Source organism: Hypoxylon fragiforme, assembly GCF_022984875.1.
Source record: "Hypoxylon fragiforme strain CBS 206.31 chromosome Unknown GGS25scaffold_5, whole genome shotgun sequence".
NCBI classification, from domain to species: Eukaryota; Fungi; Ascomycota; class Sordariomycetes; order Xylariales; family Hypoxylaceae; genus Hypoxylon; species Hypoxylon fragiforme.
The window spans coordinates 1,765,874-1,786,105 of NW_026054760.1; the positions used below are offsets into that span (position 1 = coordinate 1,765,874).

General features: G+C 46.6%; 6 protein-coding genes across 6 annotated transcripts; 3 read left to right on the forward strand and 3 right to left on the reverse strand.

Moving 5' to 3' along the window:
• Positions 1 to 113: 113 nt before the first annotated feature.
• Positions 114 to 3,537, reverse strand: GGS25DRAFT_490665 (WD40-repeat-containing domain protein). Its single transcript, XM_049261017.1, has 3 exons — positions 3,378 to 3,537; positions 3,186 to 3,298; positions 114 to 3,100 (listed from the first exon to the last, which is right to left on the reverse strand). The coding sequence occupies exons 1-3, from the start codon at positions 3,393 to 3,395 to the stop codon at positions 493 to 495; spliced, it is 2,739 nt and encodes a 912-aa protein (XP_049116671.1). The 5' UTR covers positions 3,396 to 3,537; the 3' UTR covers positions 114 to 492.
• A 669-nt stretch (positions 3,538 to 4,206) lies between these two features.
• GGS25DRAFT_521699 (Septin-domain-containing protein) lies at positions 4,207 to 5,549 on the forward strand (the record flags this gene model as incomplete). Its single annotated transcript, XM_049264095.1, has 4 exons — positions 4,207 to 4,311; positions 4,386 to 4,548; positions 4,611 to 4,921; positions 4,974 to 5,549. The coding sequence occupies 4 exons, from the start codon at positions 4,207 to 4,209 to the stop codon at positions 5,547 to 5,549; spliced, it is 1,155 nt and encodes a 384-aa protein (XP_049116672.1).
• Positions 5,550 to 6,139: 590 nt separating this feature from the next.
• On the reverse strand, positions 6,140 to 7,372 carry GGS25DRAFT_521700 (alpha-ketoacid dehydrogenase kinase; the record flags this gene model as incomplete). The annotated part of the gene is made up of 2 exons (XM_049264096.1): positions 6,140 to 6,949; positions 7,013 to 7,372. 2 exons carry the CDS (start codon positions 7,370 to 7,372, stop codon positions 6,140 to 6,142), a joined length of 1,170 nt encoding a protein of 389 aa, XP_049116673.1.
• A 3,176-nt stretch (positions 7,373 to 10,548) lies between these two features.
• GGS25DRAFT_514313 (cysteine proteinase) lies at positions 10,549 to 14,465 on the forward strand (the record flags this gene model as incomplete). The annotated part of the gene is made up of 8 exons (XM_049262977.1): positions 10,549 to 10,681; positions 10,757 to 10,904; positions 10,967 to 11,429; positions 11,512 to 12,454; positions 12,509 to 13,761; positions 13,814 to 14,128; positions 14,176 to 14,299; positions 14,353 to 14,465. The coding sequence occupies 8 exons, from the start codon at positions 10,549 to 10,551 to the stop codon at positions 14,463 to 14,465; spliced, it is 3,492 nt and encodes a 1,163-aa protein (XP_049116674.1).
• Positions 14,466 to 15,367: 902 nt separating this feature from the next.
• GGS25DRAFT_490715 (uncharacterized protein) lies at positions 15,368 to 16,942 on the reverse strand. The gene has a single exon (XM_049261018.1). The coding sequence runs from the start codon at positions 16,351 to 16,353 to the stop codon at positions 15,424 to 15,426; it is 930 nt and encodes a 309-aa protein (XP_049116675.1). The 5' UTR covers positions 16,354 to 16,942; the 3' UTR covers positions 15,368 to 15,423.
• A 589-nt stretch (positions 16,943 to 17,531) lies between these two features.
• Positions 17,532 to 20,122, forward strand: GGS25DRAFT_490718 (uncharacterized protein). Its single transcript, XM_049261019.1, has 9 exons — positions 17,532 to 17,972; positions 18,063 to 18,203; positions 18,282 to 18,322; positions 18,382 to 18,552; positions 18,680 to 18,807; positions 18,864 to 19,281; positions 19,335 to 19,531; positions 19,588 to 19,811; positions 19,916 to 20,122. The coding sequence occupies exons 2-9, from the start codon at positions 18,090 to 18,092 to the stop codon at positions 19,982 to 19,984; spliced, it is 1,362 nt and encodes a 453-aa protein (XP_049116676.1). The 5' UTR covers positions 17,532 to 17,972; positions 18,063 to 18,089; the 3' UTR covers positions 19,985 to 20,122.
• The last annotated feature ends 110 nt before the right edge of the window (positions 20,123 to 20,232 follow it).

Sequence of the window (20,232 nt, forward strand, 5' to 3'; positions counted from 1 at the left end):
AGTCTAGCTTAAGCATCAAACTTCATGGAACATAGACATTTGGAGTCGACTGCCCACCTAGGTAGGTAGCCGGTAAGTAGATGATATCAGTAAAGCTAACGCAAGAGAGCGAGTCATTATAACGATGTATATTGGCTTATAAAATAATCAAGTACCATGATGCAGCGAATGCCCTCATGACGTTAAGTGAGTTTATATAGGCCATGGGTACACTCAATTATGTCCGATATTATCTTACATAAGACCACCGATGCTATTTAAGGGGTATCTAGAACAGCTTCTTGCATCTTTTCCTGGACACCCCCAGCTACTGCCCTGAACAACTTATTGCCTGAGTTGTAAGATGGGCCATACCTCTTTCCTCTTGAGGATCGAAGGTGTAGGTGCAAAGCCAGCTCAACCGACTGACCGCCTGGTGTCCGCCCCCCCCCTTTTGAGCCGCATGCGAAGGTCTCTTGCGAGTTGTTTTCTCTTATGCAACGGCAGCGCCCATCAGTCTGGGCCCACCCACCCAGTTTCGGAAAATGCAATATCGTCTGCTCCATCTTCAGCGCGCATTTGGTCTTTCAGATCTTGTAAATCTGTTGTTGCAAGTAATTTAACGGCAGTATCACCTTCATCCGTGATTAGACCTTGGTCGTTTGTATCCGGCTTCTTCGTGCTAGCTTGCCCAAGTAGGTAATCTACCATGTATACGTTTTCGTCGGCTAGTCGCTTGATCTCATTCCGCATTCTCGTAATTGCTCTTGCAACAACCCGCAGCTCCACGTCGACTTTGCCACGGTTTGCCGTAAGCCAGGAACCGTGCTTATCTACCAAAGATTTAATCCATAATAGACAAAATTCAATGTGGGGAGATTCCTCGGTCTGAGCAGCGACGAATCGTAAAAGCCTTCCAACATATACAGTAGGGAAGTGTTCCACTATTAATGGGATATCCATATGTGGAACCGATTGGAATACTCTCTTGATGAGGCTTGCTTCGTTGAGACGGAATGCCATAACTAGAGCCTTAAGGTAGTCCTTTTCATTCTCGAGGACAGCAAGAGTGGATGCAGGCGTGATTTCCATATTGAGATCGAATGGGTCGAATTGGAGTTCATTGTCCACGCTATAGATGAGAAGGCCTTCAGTTGATGCAGCACAGAATGAGGTGCCAGCAGGCGAGAAGCCCACGCTCGCTACCCTCACTTCAGGCAACTTTTTCCTAGCAGATGGGTCACCACCTCGCTTGGAACCGGGTAGTAGTTTATCACGTCGAGCTTCGCGGTCCGAATGATCGGCTTCATCGTCAAGGAGCCCCTCCGGCCCTGCTTCCGTGAGTAACTTGCTGTTCAAGAACTCTTGCGTTCCAGACAGCGAAAGGTTGACGCTGACAGTATACTTCTTTAAGAGTACCATAGTGCTCACAGAATAGAGGCATATGTACTTGCTGTTTCCTGCTGCCAAGAGACAACTGCCATCGGTGCTGTATCGTATAGTATTAAAACTTTTGGTGCCAGCTACGTTGGCAGCAGTCCGACGATCAGTAACTTTGCGACCCCCTGACACATCTCGCCGTCCATCAAGGCCCGAGACTTGCTCTGCATCAGATACTGACCAAAACGATAATTGGCCATCCAATGTAGAGATCGCAATCTGCGCAGAATCCGGACGGACCGCAATATCTAGGACATCGGCTTGTAATTGCAAAGGCTCGCTGGTTTGCGTGCGGCTGAAGATTGACCACATCCTGGCTGTCCTATCCCAACTTCCACTGAACAAGGTATTGCCATCCGGCGAGAAGGCTAGAGAGCACACAGGGCCTTCGTGGCCTGATAGCTGGTCAAGCAATTGACCAGTCTGCACAGACCAAATGTGAACGTCGAACGAGTCCAGGGACCCTGCGGCAACGATTTCACCACTGGGATCAACGGCCATGCAAGAGAAAGAAAGTCGGCTCGGTGCCGTGAAGGTTCGAAAGTTTCGGTACCGGATCAGATCCCAGGCCCGTACAGAGCCGTCTAAACTGGAGGTGAATAAAACGTTGCCTTTCTTTGCGAACTCGCATGCAGTTACACCACTCGTATGCTCCGTGAATGTGACTATACAAAATCCAGAATCAACGTCCCAGACTTTGATTTTTCCATCGTCGGCAGTGGTGATAATTCTCTTCCCATCGGGAGAATAGACTAATGAATTCATAGAGTCGAAATGACCTTGCTGTTTTAAAATGTAGGATTCGGACTGCCATTCCCAGACAAGGAGTTGACCTAACTTGGAGGCACCGAAAGCTAGCCACTCCCCACTCTTGTTTATCGTAACAAAATCGATCTCGTTTTGTGATATGCTCAGAGTGTGAATGGTGTTGAAGTCGGGCATCTCGTATAGACCGAAAATCCCATTGGAAAAGCCAGCAACCAGGAGATTAGATTCAGGATGGAAGGAAGCACATCTAACATGTGCACTGTTCTGCATGAAGTAATGCCTTTGAACTATTCTCCAGCGCATATCATCCCCATCAACGTCCATGGCATCATCTTCGTCTCCATCCTTGGGGGGCGCATTGGGATGTCTGGTATATTGCCAATCAAAGACAGCACCATCTTTGCTGACAGTATATATAGTTTCTTGATCTTTGGAGAACCATGCTCCGATGACAGCCTGCTTATGACCTGACAGGACTGTAGGGGTAAACCCCTCTTCCTCATTCAAACTCCATACCCGAGTTGTTAGATCCTTGGAGGCGGTTAAAAAGAAGCGCGAATCGGCCGACCACTCGATATGGCGGACATCGTCAAAATGGCCCATATGGGTGTGATGACGAACAAAAGGCGCAAACTCTAGCTCGCCCTCTGCATTCGAGTCGGGAGTAGATGGGACCTGCCATACTTCCGTCTTTCGGCCTATTCCTACAGCGAAGTGGCGGCCGGAGGGGGAGAACGCAAGAGCTGTGACAGGATATCGGAAGGAAAAATGGTAGATAGATATTCGTCGCGGAACATTGGTCAAGATAGCATGGCCATCGTCATCGATAGAGAGTAGAAGATTACCCTGTGGTGAAAGACCGATTCTCGAGATATTCTTCCTATGCGCGAACGGTAGAGTATATGATTTATTGCTATTAAGAGGTTATGATTAGACCACCACATCTAGTTATACAGCTAGCCAAGGTATATAAAGGTATATATAATAATGCGACTCACTCTACAAGGTTGAAGACGGTGACTCGGTTGCCTACGGGTGAGAACAAACATGTTCCATCAGGGCTGAACAATAGATTGCCCTGGCAGTAGACAGTTCCAAGGAGATTGGAAAACTATGCGAATTGTTTAGTATATTTGAATCGAAAGACTTGCTAAAAGACTTGATATAATGAATTGGGTAAAGGTTCTCACTCTAAAGTCTGTCTTCATTGTAAGTATCACTATAGATCCATCTTGTATGTAGACATGTTCTATTCTTTATAAAGAAAGTCAATTTCGTACTGCGACAAGCAAGTCAAGATTATTCGTCTTGATGTGTAAGTAGTGTAAGTCTTGCCCAAACTTTTTTTCTACATATCTTATCTATGATAAGATAATAATTTTCCAGACTGCAAAAGAGCTACATTAACCTAGTTTGATAATGCTTCAGATTCATAACCAATCAGCATACAGCATTTGTTTTAGTGCCGACGTCCAAGTGCCACCCCATTTGTTTGATTTAATGTATGGCTAACTTTATTAGGCTAGAAGTTGTTCGTAATTTGTTATAATTTGTACATTGGTAGGCATGTTCCGTATTAATTGATGGAAGGCGGTCAAGGCTTGGGACGTTCCGACGCTCGAGCCACCAGTAGAAAATGGGGAAAGGGGCCACTCACGAACCAGTTTAATCCCTGTAGCTTTCGGGGTTGCCCTGCACTTTGCAAGATATTTGTGCTATCCTTGGGAAATTTGGCGAGAGAAAGCAGCTGCTTTCCCCTGAAGTTCTGAAAGCACGGTAGCCCGAAACCTTTTTGAACCTTTTTCTTGTCAACATTAACGTCGACCCCCATTACCCATTACCCATTTTCTTTTCCCTTGACAACTGAAAAGATCATCCATCCTCCAAACCATCTCGTGTCCGGGCCTAACCTACACTTGATCAACTTTTTGGGTCCCCCATTCACTTATCACTTTAACAAACAGGAATTGTTTGTCTGCCTGTCTGTCCAACAGCTGCTAATCTATACCTATTATCACCATGCCTCCTGCCACCGCTGAAAGCGCGTCGCCAATTGGCATTGCCAATTTGCCAAACCAGCGACACAAGATTGTTGCTAAGAGGGGTGCTGCCTTTACTATTATGGTACTATACCCGATCACATTCTGTTTATCTTGTAAATTATGTATAGAACTATATAATTCTAACTGTAGCGTTAGGTTGCTGGTGAATCTGGATTGGGCAAGACTACCTTCATCAACACCCTTTTCTCGACCACCATCAAGAACTATGCCGACCATAAGCGACGACATCAGAAGCAGGTCGACAAGACTGTGGAGATCGAGATCACCAAGGCCGAACTGGAGGAGAAGTTCTTCAAAGGTACTAATATTTCCCCTCAAGCTTTAACTTATCGTCTTTTTACTAACTGTTTCCCCTCTTAGTCCGCCTAACTGTCATTGATACCCCAGGTTTTGGTGACTATGTCAACAACCGAGATTCTTGGATGCCCATTATCGAGTTCTTGGATGACCAGCACGAGTCGTACATGCTTCAGGAGCAACAACCCCGCCGCCAGGACAAGATTGACCTTCGTGTCCATGCCTGCCTATACTTCATCAGACCTACTGGCCACACCCTGAAGCCTCTGGACATCGAAGTGATGAAGCGACTGTGCTCCAGAGTCAACTTGATCCCTGTTATTGCCAAGGCTGACACTCTGAGCCCTGTTGACCTAGCCAAGTTCAAGGCTAAGGTGTGTTTAATCACCTAATATCAAAATATTGTACATACTAACAGTCACATAGATTCGTGCCGTTGTTGAGGCTCAGAGCATCAAAATCTACCAGCCCCCGATCGAGGAAGACGATGAGGCCGCCGCCCAGCACGCACGCAGTCTTATGGCCGCCATGCCCTTCGCTGTTATTGGCTCGGAGAAGGATGTCAAGACTGGAGATGGCCGCATCGTGAAGGGCCGTCAGTACTCGTGGGGTGTCGCTGAGGTTGAGAACGAAGAGCACTGTGACTTCAAGAAGCTGCGCTCGATCCTCATCCGCACGCACATGCTTGACCTGATCCACACCACTGAGGAACTGCACTACGAAGCATACCGTGCTCAACAGATGGAGACGCGGAAGTTCGGAGAGGCTCGCCCTCGCAAGCTGGACAACCCCAAGTACAAGGAGGAGGAGGAAGCTCTTCGCAAGCGCTTTACTGAGCAAGTCAAGATCGAGGAGCAGCGATTCCGACAATGGGAACAGAAGCTCATCGCTGAGCGTGACCGCCTTAACAAGGATCTTGAGCAGACCCATGCTCAAATCAAGCAGCTCGAAAACGAGCTTGAGGCAATGCAAGGCAGCGTCGCTCGCAGCGGTCGTCGTTAAAATACCCCCCCTTTTTTTATACCCTATTCTCCAACGAACGATCGATAATTTTGCCAGCGCTAGTTTACTTCCCGTCTAATAGGGAGTATGGAGTTGGGACTTGCTGGATTTCCAGCAATCTCTCTGATTCTACAGGACGGGGGTCGTTGATGGATATGCTTACAAGTTAATTGCATGCGTTGTGGAGATGGATGAGTAATGTCCAGATTGCCCGTCCCATATGCACCTTGTAGATGGGACAGGCAGAGCTTGTGGTGTGGATGGGCCTATTGGGGACGAAACCTGCGATATCAAAATATTCTCCTTTTGGGGGTTCGTTGTGCGCCTCCTCTTTCTACCGATCAGTTAGGTTTAGTTTAACGATGTAATCACAAGTTTCTATGATACCAGTGAAACGACACCCTGTGTAGCATTGTGCTCTTTCCCCCCTTTTGTTTCTAATCATGTATCCTTCTATAATTACACTCCGAATCAATCAAGCACGTGGCTCCTTGCGACGACGCTAGACATGAAAACCCACCTTTCAAGTCCATATGTAACGCATCCGAGTCTAAATACACACAAAGCATGCAGCTGGAGCAATTCGTTCACTAGACGGCATCCATCGCTGCTCTCGTGGCCAACTGTTCGTTCTTATTCCCCAGCTTGGAGATCTGCAGGAAGGCGTCCACGCCGTACCCCTCGAGGCTGTGCAGCTCCAGGCTTCCAGCCCAGTACTCGGCGTACACTCTGCTCAGGGGCAGGCCCATGCCGAGCCGTAGGTTGGGCGGGCGGGTAGACAAAGAGGAGAGGGAGCTGTCGTGGCCGGTCCGCTCGTCCTGGAGCCCGGCTAGGTGCTTCTTCTTGTCGTCGACGCGGAGCTCCTGTAGCGTGGCGGCCATGAGGGGGACTTGGCCGAGGTTCTCGAGGCGCTGGTTCTTGAGGGGGCCTTTGCCGTAGGACCACAGGTACGGTAGGACGTCGCGCGGGATGCCGCCGCCTCGGTCTGAGATGCGGATGATGACGTGCTGTTGCGCTTCGCAGACGGTGATCTCGATGGGGGGCGGCTCCGAGTCGTTGTCCTTGCAGTTTGCCTGGTGCTTTTCGATGACGGCCTGGACTGAGTTGCGTAGGAGCTCCCCGATGATGTACTCCAGGTGGCTTAGGATGTAGGGGAAGGAGGCGTCTAGGTGGCCGTTGATGTTAATCTTAGGGACCTTAGCGTCGGGGCCATTGGCAGATTGTGCAAGTTCGCGGATCGCTTTGGCGCAGTGCTCGATGACGTCCTTGGCCATGCACTTGATGAAGACCTCGCCAATGAACTCGGATTCGGAGAGCTTGGCCCCCGGCGAGAACCAATGGGAGTTAAAGGTTTCGGTTAGAGCTAGGTGTTGTTCTGCGATGACCCTACGTGATATTCGCTTAGGTTGGAATTAGCTACGGCGCTTATTTTGGGAAGATTTGGATAGTGGTGCAACACTCACGGATCGTAGTATGGTATTCATGAAATGGTCAAGCTCGGCAGCAGGCATCAATCCGCTAGATTCTAGTATGCCCATAGCTAGCTTGGGGATTACGGTTAAATGGGCGCGCAGCATCTTGGATATTTCCTTGCATAGGTGTTCATTGTCCTCGAGGGTCTTGACCTCCTTAATGCGCCGAAAGGTGTCGAAGGCGGTATAGTAGAGCTCGTACACATCGCTGATATGCGGGTTCGTGACGACGACGTAGGGCAAGCGCTGCATATCGCGAATGCGGTGGGCGATCCGCGTGGGCAGCTCGGTCCGTACATAGTTCGCAGAGCTGATCAGCCGTCCTTCAGTCAGTGATCGGCCAAACACCATCAATTGTCGCAAGCTGATCGGGCGAGCTTCCTTGGCTACCCATCTAGATACATAAAGACGAGCTACTGTCAGTCACACGACATATCATAGAACAGATAAGTAGGTAGGTGTAGGGTTGCGGAATGTATTATTCAAACGTATTATTCGCGTATTATTCAAATATAATATTGCATTTTATTATAAAATGCAGTGGGTCCGAAATGGAAAAGTGGATCGGTACATAAGTGGAGTAAAATTTGCACCAAAATTTGGTGATATTACCTAATTTTACAGGTATTTAAGGCGCGCAAATCTCGATACATGTATGTCGTTTAAGTGATCCGGCTGAACTAAGCTTTGAAGATTGCGTTGGACTTTGATCATAATGTGCTCGAAGAGCATGATCAAATCGGCGCCCCATTGCATAGGGAAAATGGCAAAAATGTCCATATTCTTTAGCTTCAAATCCTGTAAATCTTCCATATTATTTCAGAGTGTAAAGCCTTATTGTATGTAGGTATCTACTAAGTGTATTAGGTTAGGGTGGTCACGTGACCCACTTTTGAATAATACGGTATAATACGCATTTTACAGGGGTTATGAATAATACGCGCACTTTACTTTATAATGCGCATTTTACGCAACCCTAGGTAGGTGGCAGTAGAATTAAGCTATCATACTCATCTAGAACCTGCACCGGTCTCCATTTAGTGGAATGTGTCCATCGTCTACAATTACTACTACCGGGGTTGGTTTGAAGTTTGATTATGGTTCTCGAAGCTGTTACTGGTAAATGAGTAAGGGCCCGAGATGTGTCTATTGAAGCTATTGAAGCTATTGAAGCTTTTGGGTGGGTAGTCAACCGGAAGGTCTTGGTGGCATTTTGCACCGCGAATGGTAACATGCCGACGATTCCATGCCAAAGTGATGATTATTACAAATTGAAAGGAGAAGAAGAGACGAAAAGGAGAGAGAAAAAAACAAAAAAAGGGAGGAGTAGAAGAGAAAGAGCAAATAATTGTTTGTGAGAATCGGGATTGAGTTAGAACTCGCTTCCGCAGATTGTCATGAGGAGCTCAAATATTCCGGTTTCGCTAGAACGGTTACAATTCAATTGTGACTGTAACAATGACACTGTAGTTTGTGACGGTGGTCTGTGACTCTTCAAGTTATTTACTAAGGTTGGGCTTTACCGTATACCCCACATTTCCCCAATACGGTCATTGTTAGATTCGCGACCTTGAATTCTTTTTATTACGTATTCCGTAATAACTAATTAACAACAATTAACAACATTTGAACCTTTCCTGGGCTCAGTACACTAAGCTAAGCTGCACTAGGTTGATACTAATAACCATTAATTAATCTTCTTTTCTTTCTTTCTGCACGTGTTTGGAATCTAATGAAAAAGAACTTGAATCAATGAAGCAGAAGGGTTTTGCAACTAACTACCTACTATCATATGCATATGTACTTCTAAGTTAAAACATAAGACTTAACGGTGCCTAGTATCAACATTGAAGTTCAAGTTGTCTTACAAAAAAGCCACAGTACCTATGTACTACATTACCTGGTGAAGAACTTCAAGCACACAAATTCAAGTTGATGTTTTGGGCTAAATTGTGTAAGCAGCAACGTCATCCCCAATTGGGGGGGCGGGGCTTATTTTAATCACCACATATTTTTTCTGGTACCTAACAGATAACTAGGACGTATTATGTAGATAGTCTACTAGGTAGTGCTCATGTTGGACACACACATCAAGGTTTCAATCAATTAGTACTGATATAACAAACAAAATAACCAGAGGGGAAGAAGGCTTCTTAATAAGTACATACTAGGTAATGTACGTTTGACTATCTTCAATCATTAGTGTTGACAGATTATATTATATGTAGCATATATTTGCGTTGTACTTGTTATTGGTGGATGTATGCCTAGCATGAATGGGCACTAAGGTATCGATATGTACATATGTACTAGGTTAGGTAGGTCCTGTGGATTTAATGTTCAGTGTGGAAAGAACATTTGAGCTTGAAAGATCTTGGATTCCACTGGCGGGCATCCCTTTAAGCGTTAAGTTTCAAATGATCCGTTGTTACAGTTGACTTCAAGTATTGTACAATCCACTAACCTAGTACCTAGTAGGTAGCAGATATTTGGTAAACCGTATTACACTACTACATGTATGCAATATGTATGTACGGTATAATGTACCAGACCTTCAATGTTCAGTCATTGATGTTACTAGTAGTAGTAGCGGTAGAGACCCGCCCTCCTCCCCACTGCACCATATGTATGTCTGTTCTGCCTTCTACCCTACATACAATAGTAGTACTACTACCTACAATCAAATGTTATCCTAAGCAGGTACATACGAGACTACCGCACTGAGAGAAGACTACATGTACACGTATGGATCCGACTGTGTCACAGCCCACTTTCTACACCACCTAGCGCCTTTCGACCTTGTCATTCAATGAAGCAATTCCTGAAGCTTCACTCACCCTCTATTTTTCTTCTTTCTGCCTATCCACCTCTATCATTCTCAAAAACTGCGCCTAGTCGCATTTTCTCACAAACGTCATCCTCTTAAGCTATTGATAGCTTTGAACACCCTTTTACTTAACTCAACTGCTGAGCTGTAACTATCATCTCCCTCCACCTTTGCCTTCTCCATCCACCATTTATAACCCCGCCGAGTGCAGCTGGATCTTGACTACATAATTTTTTTTCTGATCGCTGCCGTTGGGGAGGAACGTACGGCACCGCGAACCTGCCAGTCGGCAACCCAGACAATTCGACATAGTTGCTACTATACTTCCTTGCCTGGCAATCATGGTAAGTCTATCTGTTTCATGATCTGCTCTTTCGCTGCTTGCACTGAAGTGCCTAAAGCCAAAGAAACGCCACGCGATGGTCGCTCTTTATTGAATCAATCCTTCCTGATTCGTGCGCTGTCTACGTTTACCTTGTTCAACTGTTTCTCTACCTACCTATCAAACCTACCTATCTGTTCGACAGAACTTCACAATCCAACCTAATTCTACTACTGTAAACATTGATTCCACCTAATTTTCTTTTTGAACTTTACCTCTTCTTATTGCCTTCGCCTTCGCCTTCAGCAGAACTTTGCTAATCCTCGTCCTCTTCTCGCACACTAGAGCTACGATTCCGAAATCCACTCACCCAACGACATGATGGTGGACACACAGGATGAGATGGTCATTCAGTCGGCCCCGAGCGAGAAAGACCAGATCGCGGAAATCAACCCAGACCAACTAGATAATGATGCTGATAATCCCGAGAATGCCATTTTGGCCAACGATTGTGCGTGCGACCTCGAATGACGTGCATGAGATACTTCCGGTCAAGACATTTGCTGACAATATTGTTTCAATCTAGTTGATGCTATGAAAGAAACCGTTCTACCACCCCTCCTAGATGAACCTAAGACTTTGGAAGATGCCGTCAATACCTGGACAGTGGAAAACTGGAGGGCCCTCTCCAAAAAGGAACACGGTCCAATATTCGAAGCTGGTGGATTTCCATGGCAAGCACACACATACACCCAATCTTGTATTTTTGAAGGGGCCTACTAACCTAACTATACAGGCGAATTCTTCTCTTCCCATTTGGCAATAATGTCGACCAGTCATCAATATACCTCGAGCATGGCTTCCAGGATTCAAGCAGCATACCCGATGATTGGAGCTGTTGCGTACAGTTCGGACTGGTAATGTGGAATATTAACGATCCTGCTCTATTCTGCCACCATACTGCACATCATCGTTTTACGAAAGAAGAAAGCGATTGGGGCTTCACGCGATTCCTCGAACTTAGGAAGATGTTTCAGCAGCCATGGGACAACTCGGGTAGGCCCCTTGTTGAAAATGACGCTGTCAACATCACCGCATACGTAAGAGTAGTCGAAGATGAGACCGGTGTGCTATGGCACAACTTTAATAACTACGACTCCAAGAAAGAAACTGGTTATGTTGGTCTCAAGAACCAGGGTGCTACCTGTTACCTCAACTCCTTACTCCAGTCCTTATATTTCACCAATGCTTTTCGAAAGGTTAGACTATATTATACCCCTCTATAAAGGACCAATTCGCATATAAGAGCCCTACAAGAGAAACTGAGCTGACAAATCATAGGCCGTTTACGAAATCCCCACGGCAGAAGACGAGAGCATAACCAACAGTGCCTACACACTCCAGAGGTTGTTTTATCAGCTTCAGATATCAAACTCGGCCGTGGGCACTAACGAGCTCACGAAGTCTTTTGGCTGGGATACACGGCATATTTTTGAGCAGCAAGATGTGCAGGAACTGTCACGAAAACTCATTGAGCGCATGGAAGAGAGAATGAAGGGTACCGCTGCTGAAGACGCCCTTCCTCGTATGCTTAGCGGCAAGATAAAGACGTATGTATCTTGCATCGACGTTGAGTATGAGTCTAGCCGAATTGAAGATTTCTGGGATATTCAACTCAATGTTAGAGGGATTCCGAATCTTGAGGAGAGCTTCAAAGACTACATCCAGCAGGAGACGCTCGACGGCGACAACAAGTATTGGGCAGGTGAGGAGTTCAAGTACCAGGATGCTCGCAAGGGTGTAATCTTCAAGAGCTTCCCAGAAGTCCTACATTTGCATCTGAAGAGATTTGAGTACGACATTCAACGCGATACTATGATGAAGATCAATGATCGCTTCGAATTCCCCGAGTTTCTTGATGTGTCGCCTTACCTAGACCAAGATGCCGATAAGTCTGAGCCATGGATATACAAACTGCATGGCGTTCTTGTGCATAGCGGAGACTTGAATGCGGGCCATTACTACGCATATCTGAAGCCCAATAAGGATGGTTGGTTCTACAAGTTCGATGACGACAAAGTCACAAAGGCGACCATGAGGGAGACGCTTGAGGATAACTATGGGGGCGAATACCCGGCTTCGCTCGTGCAGTCTCGTGCAGGCCTTCAGAAGAAGACACCGATCATGCGACAAATGAGTGCGTACATGTTGGTGTATATTCGGGAATCTCGTCTAGACCAGGTCCTAACGCCAGTCAAGAAAGAAGATTGCCCATCTCACCTGCGTATGTGTCCATTGATTCTTTTGAACCATAAGTTGTACTAATTGTTTCGTGTAGAAAAGCGATTGGATGAGGAGGCGGCGGCTCGCGAGGCGAAGAAGAGGGAACGTGAAGAACAGCATCTTTATCTTCCCGTCAAAGTAATTACGGAGGAGACATTCAAGCACCACGGAGGCACTGATCTCACAAATTTTGACGCTAATCCCGCAGACGACCCTGCAGCCCCCAAGTTCTACCGCACAAAAAAGCAAACCACTATTGAGGAACTGACGGCACAGATTGGTCAAGATCTTGGCGAGGATCCTAGAAAAATACGCTTATGGATTATGGTCAACCGCCAAAACAAGACGACCCGACCCGATCAGCCGATCATGGACCCGAGGCCAACAATAGATGAGACTTACCAACGGATGGCTACCACTACACGAGACTACGCACTTCGAGTATGGGCAGAGGTTGCGGAAGAAGTCGATGCCGAAGGCGAGGCTATTTGGCCCACCTACCAAGGCAATGCTAATGGCGTCATTGTCAAGAATGACTTGATCCTCCTATTCCTGAAACATTTCGATGCAGAGAGGCAAACACTTGAAGGTGTTGGTCACATATACGTCAGCAAAGAGAAAAAGGTCGAAGAACTTGTACCCATAATCGCAAAGAAGATGGGGTGGGGCGACAAACTTGCGGCGGGAGAGCAATTAGCCATGTGGGAGGAGATCAAGCCATCCATGATCGATAGCCTCAAGGCAAAGCAATCCTTAAAAGCTGCTGAGCTTCAAGATGGCGATATTGTATGTTTCCAAAAGATCACTGATCGTAAGTCGGGTGAAATTCTTGGGAAGATTCCTCGCCTTGGAGATAAGAGCTCTGAGGAAATCTCCAAGCGATGGGACCGATATGAAGATGCTAAGGGCTTCTACGACTTTCTATGCAACAAAAGAGAAGTTCGCTTCGATCCTCATCCACGATGCGAGAAGGCGAATTATCAGAGCTTCATTCTTACTCTCAGCACCAAGATCACCTATGATCAACTTTCCGAACGAGTGGGCGAGCAATTAGGAATAGATCCCACCCATATCCGATTCTTCACAGCCAATGCCTCGACGGGAAGTCCCAAAGCAGCCGTGAGAAGGGCAGTCAGCCAAACTTTAGGCGTCATACTCAATCCGAGTGGCTACAACTACACCCAACAGCAGAGCATGCAGACAAAGCCTAACTCGCTTTTCTTCGAAGTATTGGACATGAGCCTCGCAGAGCTCGATACTAAGAAGAATGTCAAGGTGACCTGGTTGAGTGAAGGGATCACGAAAGCCGTAAGTTCTGTCTAGCAGCATTTTCGGAATATTTCTCACCAGAATTTTACAGGAAACATTTGATGTCTTGGTGAACAAGCAAGGGCATATTGAGGACCTTGTTCAAGCTTTTGCAAAGAAGGCCCAAATCAACGACGAACGGGAAGACGGTCGTATCAGAGTTTATGAGATTCACCACCACAAGTTTTTCCGAGAACTCCCTCCCAACTACCCCGTAATCAGTATCAATGACTACGCAGATGTGATTGCCGAAAGGATTCCAGAGGAAGAAATAGACGCAGAAGAAAGAGACTTCATCAAGGTTATTCATTTTCAGAACGACCCTAGCCGCGTCCATGGAGTTCCATTCAAATTCCTTCTTAAGGAGGTACGTATGCTACCCCCTACATGAAGAGCAATACTGATTCGATTTAGGGCGAGGCATTCTCCGAGACGAAGAAACGACTGGAGAAGCGAACGGGCATCAAAGGGAAGGCTTTCGAGAAGATCAAGTTCGCTATTATACGACGTTATCAGAAACCAAACTATATTAATGACGGTATGAATGTCGTCGCAAGACCTGTGAGACACGATTCGCTAATATTGAAGCAGAGGACGTACTTTTTGATGAGGGGGGCACCATAGAAGACGATGTCCTACTTGGGCTAGATCATCTGGACCGCACAAGAGCACCGCGAAACGGGGGGGAGATGTTCCTCAAGTAAAAGGATACATTTGTGGTCCATGATAAGGGTATGGTACCTCCCCAATTGCCACGGGGTTTCTTGGGCTTCGGCCCATGCAGCAATGAGCATGTTGATGATCCCAGCAATGACGGAAAGTCGACGCCCCGGATATACCTTTTGTATTAAGTAGTCATTGGCTTCCTATGGCGGTTTTACCCATACCTCTGGAATTGTGGGAGAAAAACGCGCTACAATCAAGGAAATGGGCAATGAATTTAGGGGCCGAAGGCCAACAAAAACGTCTTGGTGCAGTATCGTTAACAGGACGAGTCATTGCGGGAGGCGTACATGCGAGAAACGTGGCCTGAGAAGCTGATAGGTCTTAGAGGCGAGTTAGGCATCCCCCATTAAGTACAACAGCAGTTGCAAAACTGGTCATCAACCTCTCTTACACATAACTCATGGAACTAGATGCTGAAGGACTCCAGGATCGAGGAATCGAGCCTACTTTGCGTACTTCTCCGAACCTCTATTCTCCTACTGCGAGCCAAGTGATGCGAATTATGAGAATGTCCACCTACACGTCCTACTACAAGACCTACGTAGAACTAACTTGAGACCGTGGTATGATACATATATACCCTGCTCTTAGCTACAACTTCCTCCTATTGTAGTAGGCTCAATCCCTTCAACTACGTAATGCAGTGCTTAGATGTAGGTACCCGTCACAACTCACACGTTGAACTTGTAAGTATCATGACTTTCATCAATAGGCAGAGCACACACGACTGCCTTTAATAACAACGATTAATTTTGTGTCTCCCTACCATGGTTACGCATTTATCATAGTCGGTGGTTGCAAACAGCCTATCCCCGCTTTTTCTTGTCTCTCTTTTTGGATCTTTATATACATTATACAGGGAGGCAGAATAAGCGAGAAATAAACACCGTTGTGCAGAATTACTCATTTCGTTTTTGTTTACTGTCCCTGTTTCTCCTACTCCTCCTCCTCTTCCTTCTTCTGCTGCTTCTCGAAATCCGGCAATCGCACCGAGGCGTCGCCAAATACGGCTTTAGCAACCGCTTCTCGTGTTCCCGGGAATCCGTAGGGGTAGCGCTCCGACATGGGGACGGGGTCGGGCTTGGAAGACTTGGACCGACTGTTCAGCCGGTGTGGGCGTTTGCCCCGCGCCGTTTTTGTTGTTGTTGTTGTTGCGGGCGAGTCTCGCTTTGCGGGGCTGCGGACTACGAAGATTCCATTGTCTGGGTCTGAGTCGGCCTCCTGCGTGCCAGTAGTATTGTTGTTGTTGTTGGCATTGGTGGCTTGGGATTCAAGCCACTCCTTCTCTAGCGCGGCGAGAGGGTTGGCGAAGACGAAGTCGAAGAGGTCGGGGGTTTTGGCGCGCTTGCGCTTGGTGGTGGTGGTGCCTTTGGCCTTGGTTTTGGTTTTGATTGTGGTTTTTGTAGTGTTGCTGATGCGGTTGTCAGGACTGCTGGGGAGGTCAATGTCCATGTCCATGTCCATGTCTATTTCCTCGGCCTTGCCTTTGCATTTGGCATCGGCGTCGGCATTGGCCTTGGCCTTGGCTGAGCGAAGCAGCATGATGATGAAGGATTGGGGCGGGGTGGAAGGGAGACTGCTGTGGGCGTGGGCCTTTTCCTTGCCGATTTTGTCGTTGGGTGGTGTAGGTGGGTTTGGGTTCGAAGATGCGCCTCCAAGTCCTCCCGCGTTCTGCCTGCAGTAATGGCACCGGAAGGCGGCGGTATAGTCAGGCAATCTAACGATCTGGATTCCGGCTTCGCAGTGTCCGAAGCGGCGGGCGTTGAGTGCTTCGCGACAGTATCTGTTGCGCTTCTTGCCACGATATGTTGCGGGTTGATGGTATTGAGCTAAACACTTTGAGATGTACCAGTATTGATGGCACATTACTGAGACTAGAAGAAGAAGGAGGAGAAGATTGGAGGAGGGGCTGTTTTATTTGGGTATCGGGCTGTTTGGTCGTGTTGAAACGAGAAGTCGAAAAAGAGGGTGGGGGACAAGAATACGATTCGACTTTTGGGAGGGAAGGAGCAGATACGGTTGAGGGGAGGGTCAGGGATGTGGAGTTTTCGGTTTGGAAATAAGGGAAAAAGGCGACAATGAGGTTCGCGTTGTGTTCTCTTTCTAATCGCGTGTGTGAAGCAGGTTCACGGGCGATAGTTAATATTGTGGGCTTTGTTTGCCAGCATGATGTGATTGTTGGCATGCGTTGGAAGCTGTCACGGGATAGGACGCTATCGTTCGATAACACTCGTAACGCAACTGCGTAGCTACACTGGATAGTCGGTTTTATCTTTCTCCTTGGAAGAGGACAGTGTTGGTTTCTGCTCTTTAGCTGGGTAACTATCTAGGTACTTATGTACGCGGTGGGGAGGAAGTGGTATTCAAGAGTAGCTACCTCAGGATCTATGTAGAGTCATCCGAGCGAAGGTTCGATTTCTAGGTGTTGACATATATGTTACGAGGGATCTGATGGGAGCCGCTGTTCTCATGACACCCCTTCTTATGTCCACGTCAGGGGGGCATGATAGGAGAGGCTCTGTCTACATGGTCATAATAATACTATTTATGAGGTGGGATTTTGTGTAGTGCTAAGAGTCACTCTGTCAAGTACCTACCTAAGTACCCAGTATGCATATCATGATGGAGATGTATTCCTGAGCAGATGAAAACTCAAGGGACCCTCAGCACTGTGTCATATATTCTAAGTGCAACCACCAAAATTTCTATCATATAAGAGTACATATCGAAGTTCATTCAGACAATTGAACTATAAAGACAATGAACTGGTCCACAAAGACACACATACAGTCAAAATTTATTCTATGGTATAACTTTCTGATTCCAAATAACATGTGGGTGTGAAGCATACCTAGTATTTACAATATTGAATATTGTCGTCGCTTCAAAAGCGAAAAGGGGGGTGATGCTTACCTAATGTCCTATCGACAGTTTATGCTGCTTTTATGAATATTGTATGCATAGATTAACGATTCTCCAATTATAATGTTGCACAAGGCCGAGGGGGTTATGATGTCATGCTCGCTCATTACTCGTACCATGACCTTGTACGTAGGTAGTAGGTTGTACCTAGTCTGTACTTCGTACATGGTACTTTCTACTACTTTGCATAGAAACCAAAGATGTGTATCTTCCTTCTTCTTTCTTACTACAACATCCATTGGATGTAGACACCCACCAAAACTCTTGGGATGGCACAACGGCTGATCATAGTCCAGATCCAGGCCAAGCCCATTGACCGTACCGCCAGTTCGGAAACATCATAGGTAGATTATAAAGCCAAGCCCGTCGCGACGCCGTCATTAGCATTTGATGCTTCTTCCCCACACCCCCCTTTTTAAGAATTGCCTGCCTATCTACCTATAGTGCTTCTTTATTTGTAAGCTTCGTCACCAAATTCGGAGGCCGAGTCGTGCTCGGCGAGGGGCTCGGTATAGTCTCCAAAACCAAGTATATAACTCCACACGTGCCTCTATAGTAGATAAGTATGCATATGGCATATAAGTCATCCACCCATGAATATCATCGGCGTGTCTCTTCGTGTTGCTGTAAAACGAAGTCTAAGAGTAAATGAGATCTCAATACGCAGGAATCTAGCAAGTATGGCGACATCACGTACCATACATATCACTCCCGAGAATACCGGGCTCTGGGAAATTCAACAGAATGAGCCCGCCGCGAAGCAGGCCACTGAAATATTACAGGAAGACCTCGAGGTAGGGCTATAGATACCGAGTTTCTGGTTGTCAATTGCCGAGTGACGACGGAATTGCTAACTACTTATATATAATCAGACACATCATGTTTTCTTCAACGATGATGGATTCCATAACCAGTAATTCTTATTACAGACTCTATTATGGCATTGAGCTTAGGTGTTAATCTATTACACAGTATAAGTCATCACATACTATCTCTATACGGCACAGGTGCTTCGGCTGAGACCTTGAGGAGGGGTTATGCAGAGAATTCGTCGTACCAGAAACCAGCTATGAAAAAGCATGAGAAAGTCATCGAGGAACTCAATGACTGGGAGAAAGCCAAGAGTCGTCTCGGCAAAGAACAGTAAGTTGATCTGGGGGGCAAACACTACTATTAGGAATATGGACTTGAATTTGAAAATGGTGGTTGGATACTTGAACTCGTCTTCGGGTATACCTTTCGATCGACGTCACTAACTCATTTGCCAAAGATATTATCCCGACTTTCTCGCCTTCTTTCAAGGGGAGATCGACAAGTTTGGCTGGGAAAAGGTGTTGAAAGAATACCTATTCAAGGGTGATGACACAAGCGAGGATATGCTGATTCGAATGCTTGCCGGTACGTTTTCAGCCTGATAGTAATATGATCTTAGCCATTATTGACTCCTCTACAAGGGTTTCTTCATCCCATAATTCAGCTCATGTATGGTATCGAGTGGAAGCAGCCCGCCATGGTCGCCATGGGTCTAGCACAGGCTGCTGTCCATCAAGACAACTTTAAAAAGTTTTTACTCACCACCGAGCAAGCCTCCAAGTCAACCTTAGCGCCAATGCCTAGCATTGCGAGTCTCCTAGAGGAAGTCAGGTCGAATGAGAAGCTCGCTCACTCTGCGAGGGTGACAGACGGTAACAAGATTCGCGACGGGGTCTTGGCTAGAGCATGGGACGAGATGGTTGAGGTAACGAGCCGCGTGAAGGTCAAGCCAGAGGAGTTGGAGGAGAGGACGGCGGAGATGTATCACACTGCGATCTATGAAGGTGCTCTTGCGGCATTCCATCCCGGAAAGCAACCCAAGTTTGACTTCTTCCTCATGTAAGCCACCTTATTTATCTATACACTCTTCGGTATTCGCTCACACGGGAAAGGCACCATATAAATGTCTGTCCTATTTTCTTAGTCATCAGTAGCCAGGACTGGATTCCCATCGAAAGTAAAGTACGACTTCTTGAATGGAAGATACGAATGGATCTTGTCCAGTATGCCGCAAGAGCCTGCCCCCCACTCTCGCTCGACAACATTGCCTCGTACATCCCGAAGGATGAGAAATCGGACTCGGAAGATGGTAAGAAAAATACCCCCGTACCTATCAAGCTAAGAATGCTAACTCTCTACCTATAGTACAATTGCACCGCATGCACATTTTAGAAGATGATGGCCATGCCATCAAGCTTTTCCGCGCCGTACGCTTAGGCCAGAAATTGAGCAAGGATTACGAAAACCGAGACTGGATCAAGATCAAGGGCGACCTGTGGACCAAGGTCAGCCATCTGGTGATCGATTCTGTCGAGTCAAGGGGGGAGCCGCGCTGGGTTCGTGGCGCTGGAGATCCGGCAGCATGGCAGGTAAGAGCTATCCATTTTTTTTTCATTATAAAAACATACCCCCTATACCTACGTGAATCAGTATCTGGAACAGAACGCTGGTGGCTAACTAGATACTTCAACAGGATATCCCAGACCTACCTGGGACCAACGACGGAGGGGTCTCGGATAAGCTTCAGCAAGTCCATTTGTGATGTTAAGTTGGACTGGAAAAGGGTTCGGAAATTATAACACGTAACGTAACTCCCACGATAACTCGCGTCTCAGTCGTTTTATTTATGTACCTGTAATATTTACGAATATAAATAAATGAATGAAATCTCCCTTTAGTGGTAATAGATATCCTCTGTGACCTCCAGTGTTATTTCTTAGGTAAGCCCGTTCGTTTTGAAAGCCTGCAAGACATACATAGTTACAACTGCAGTAAAAAATTCTTACTAAA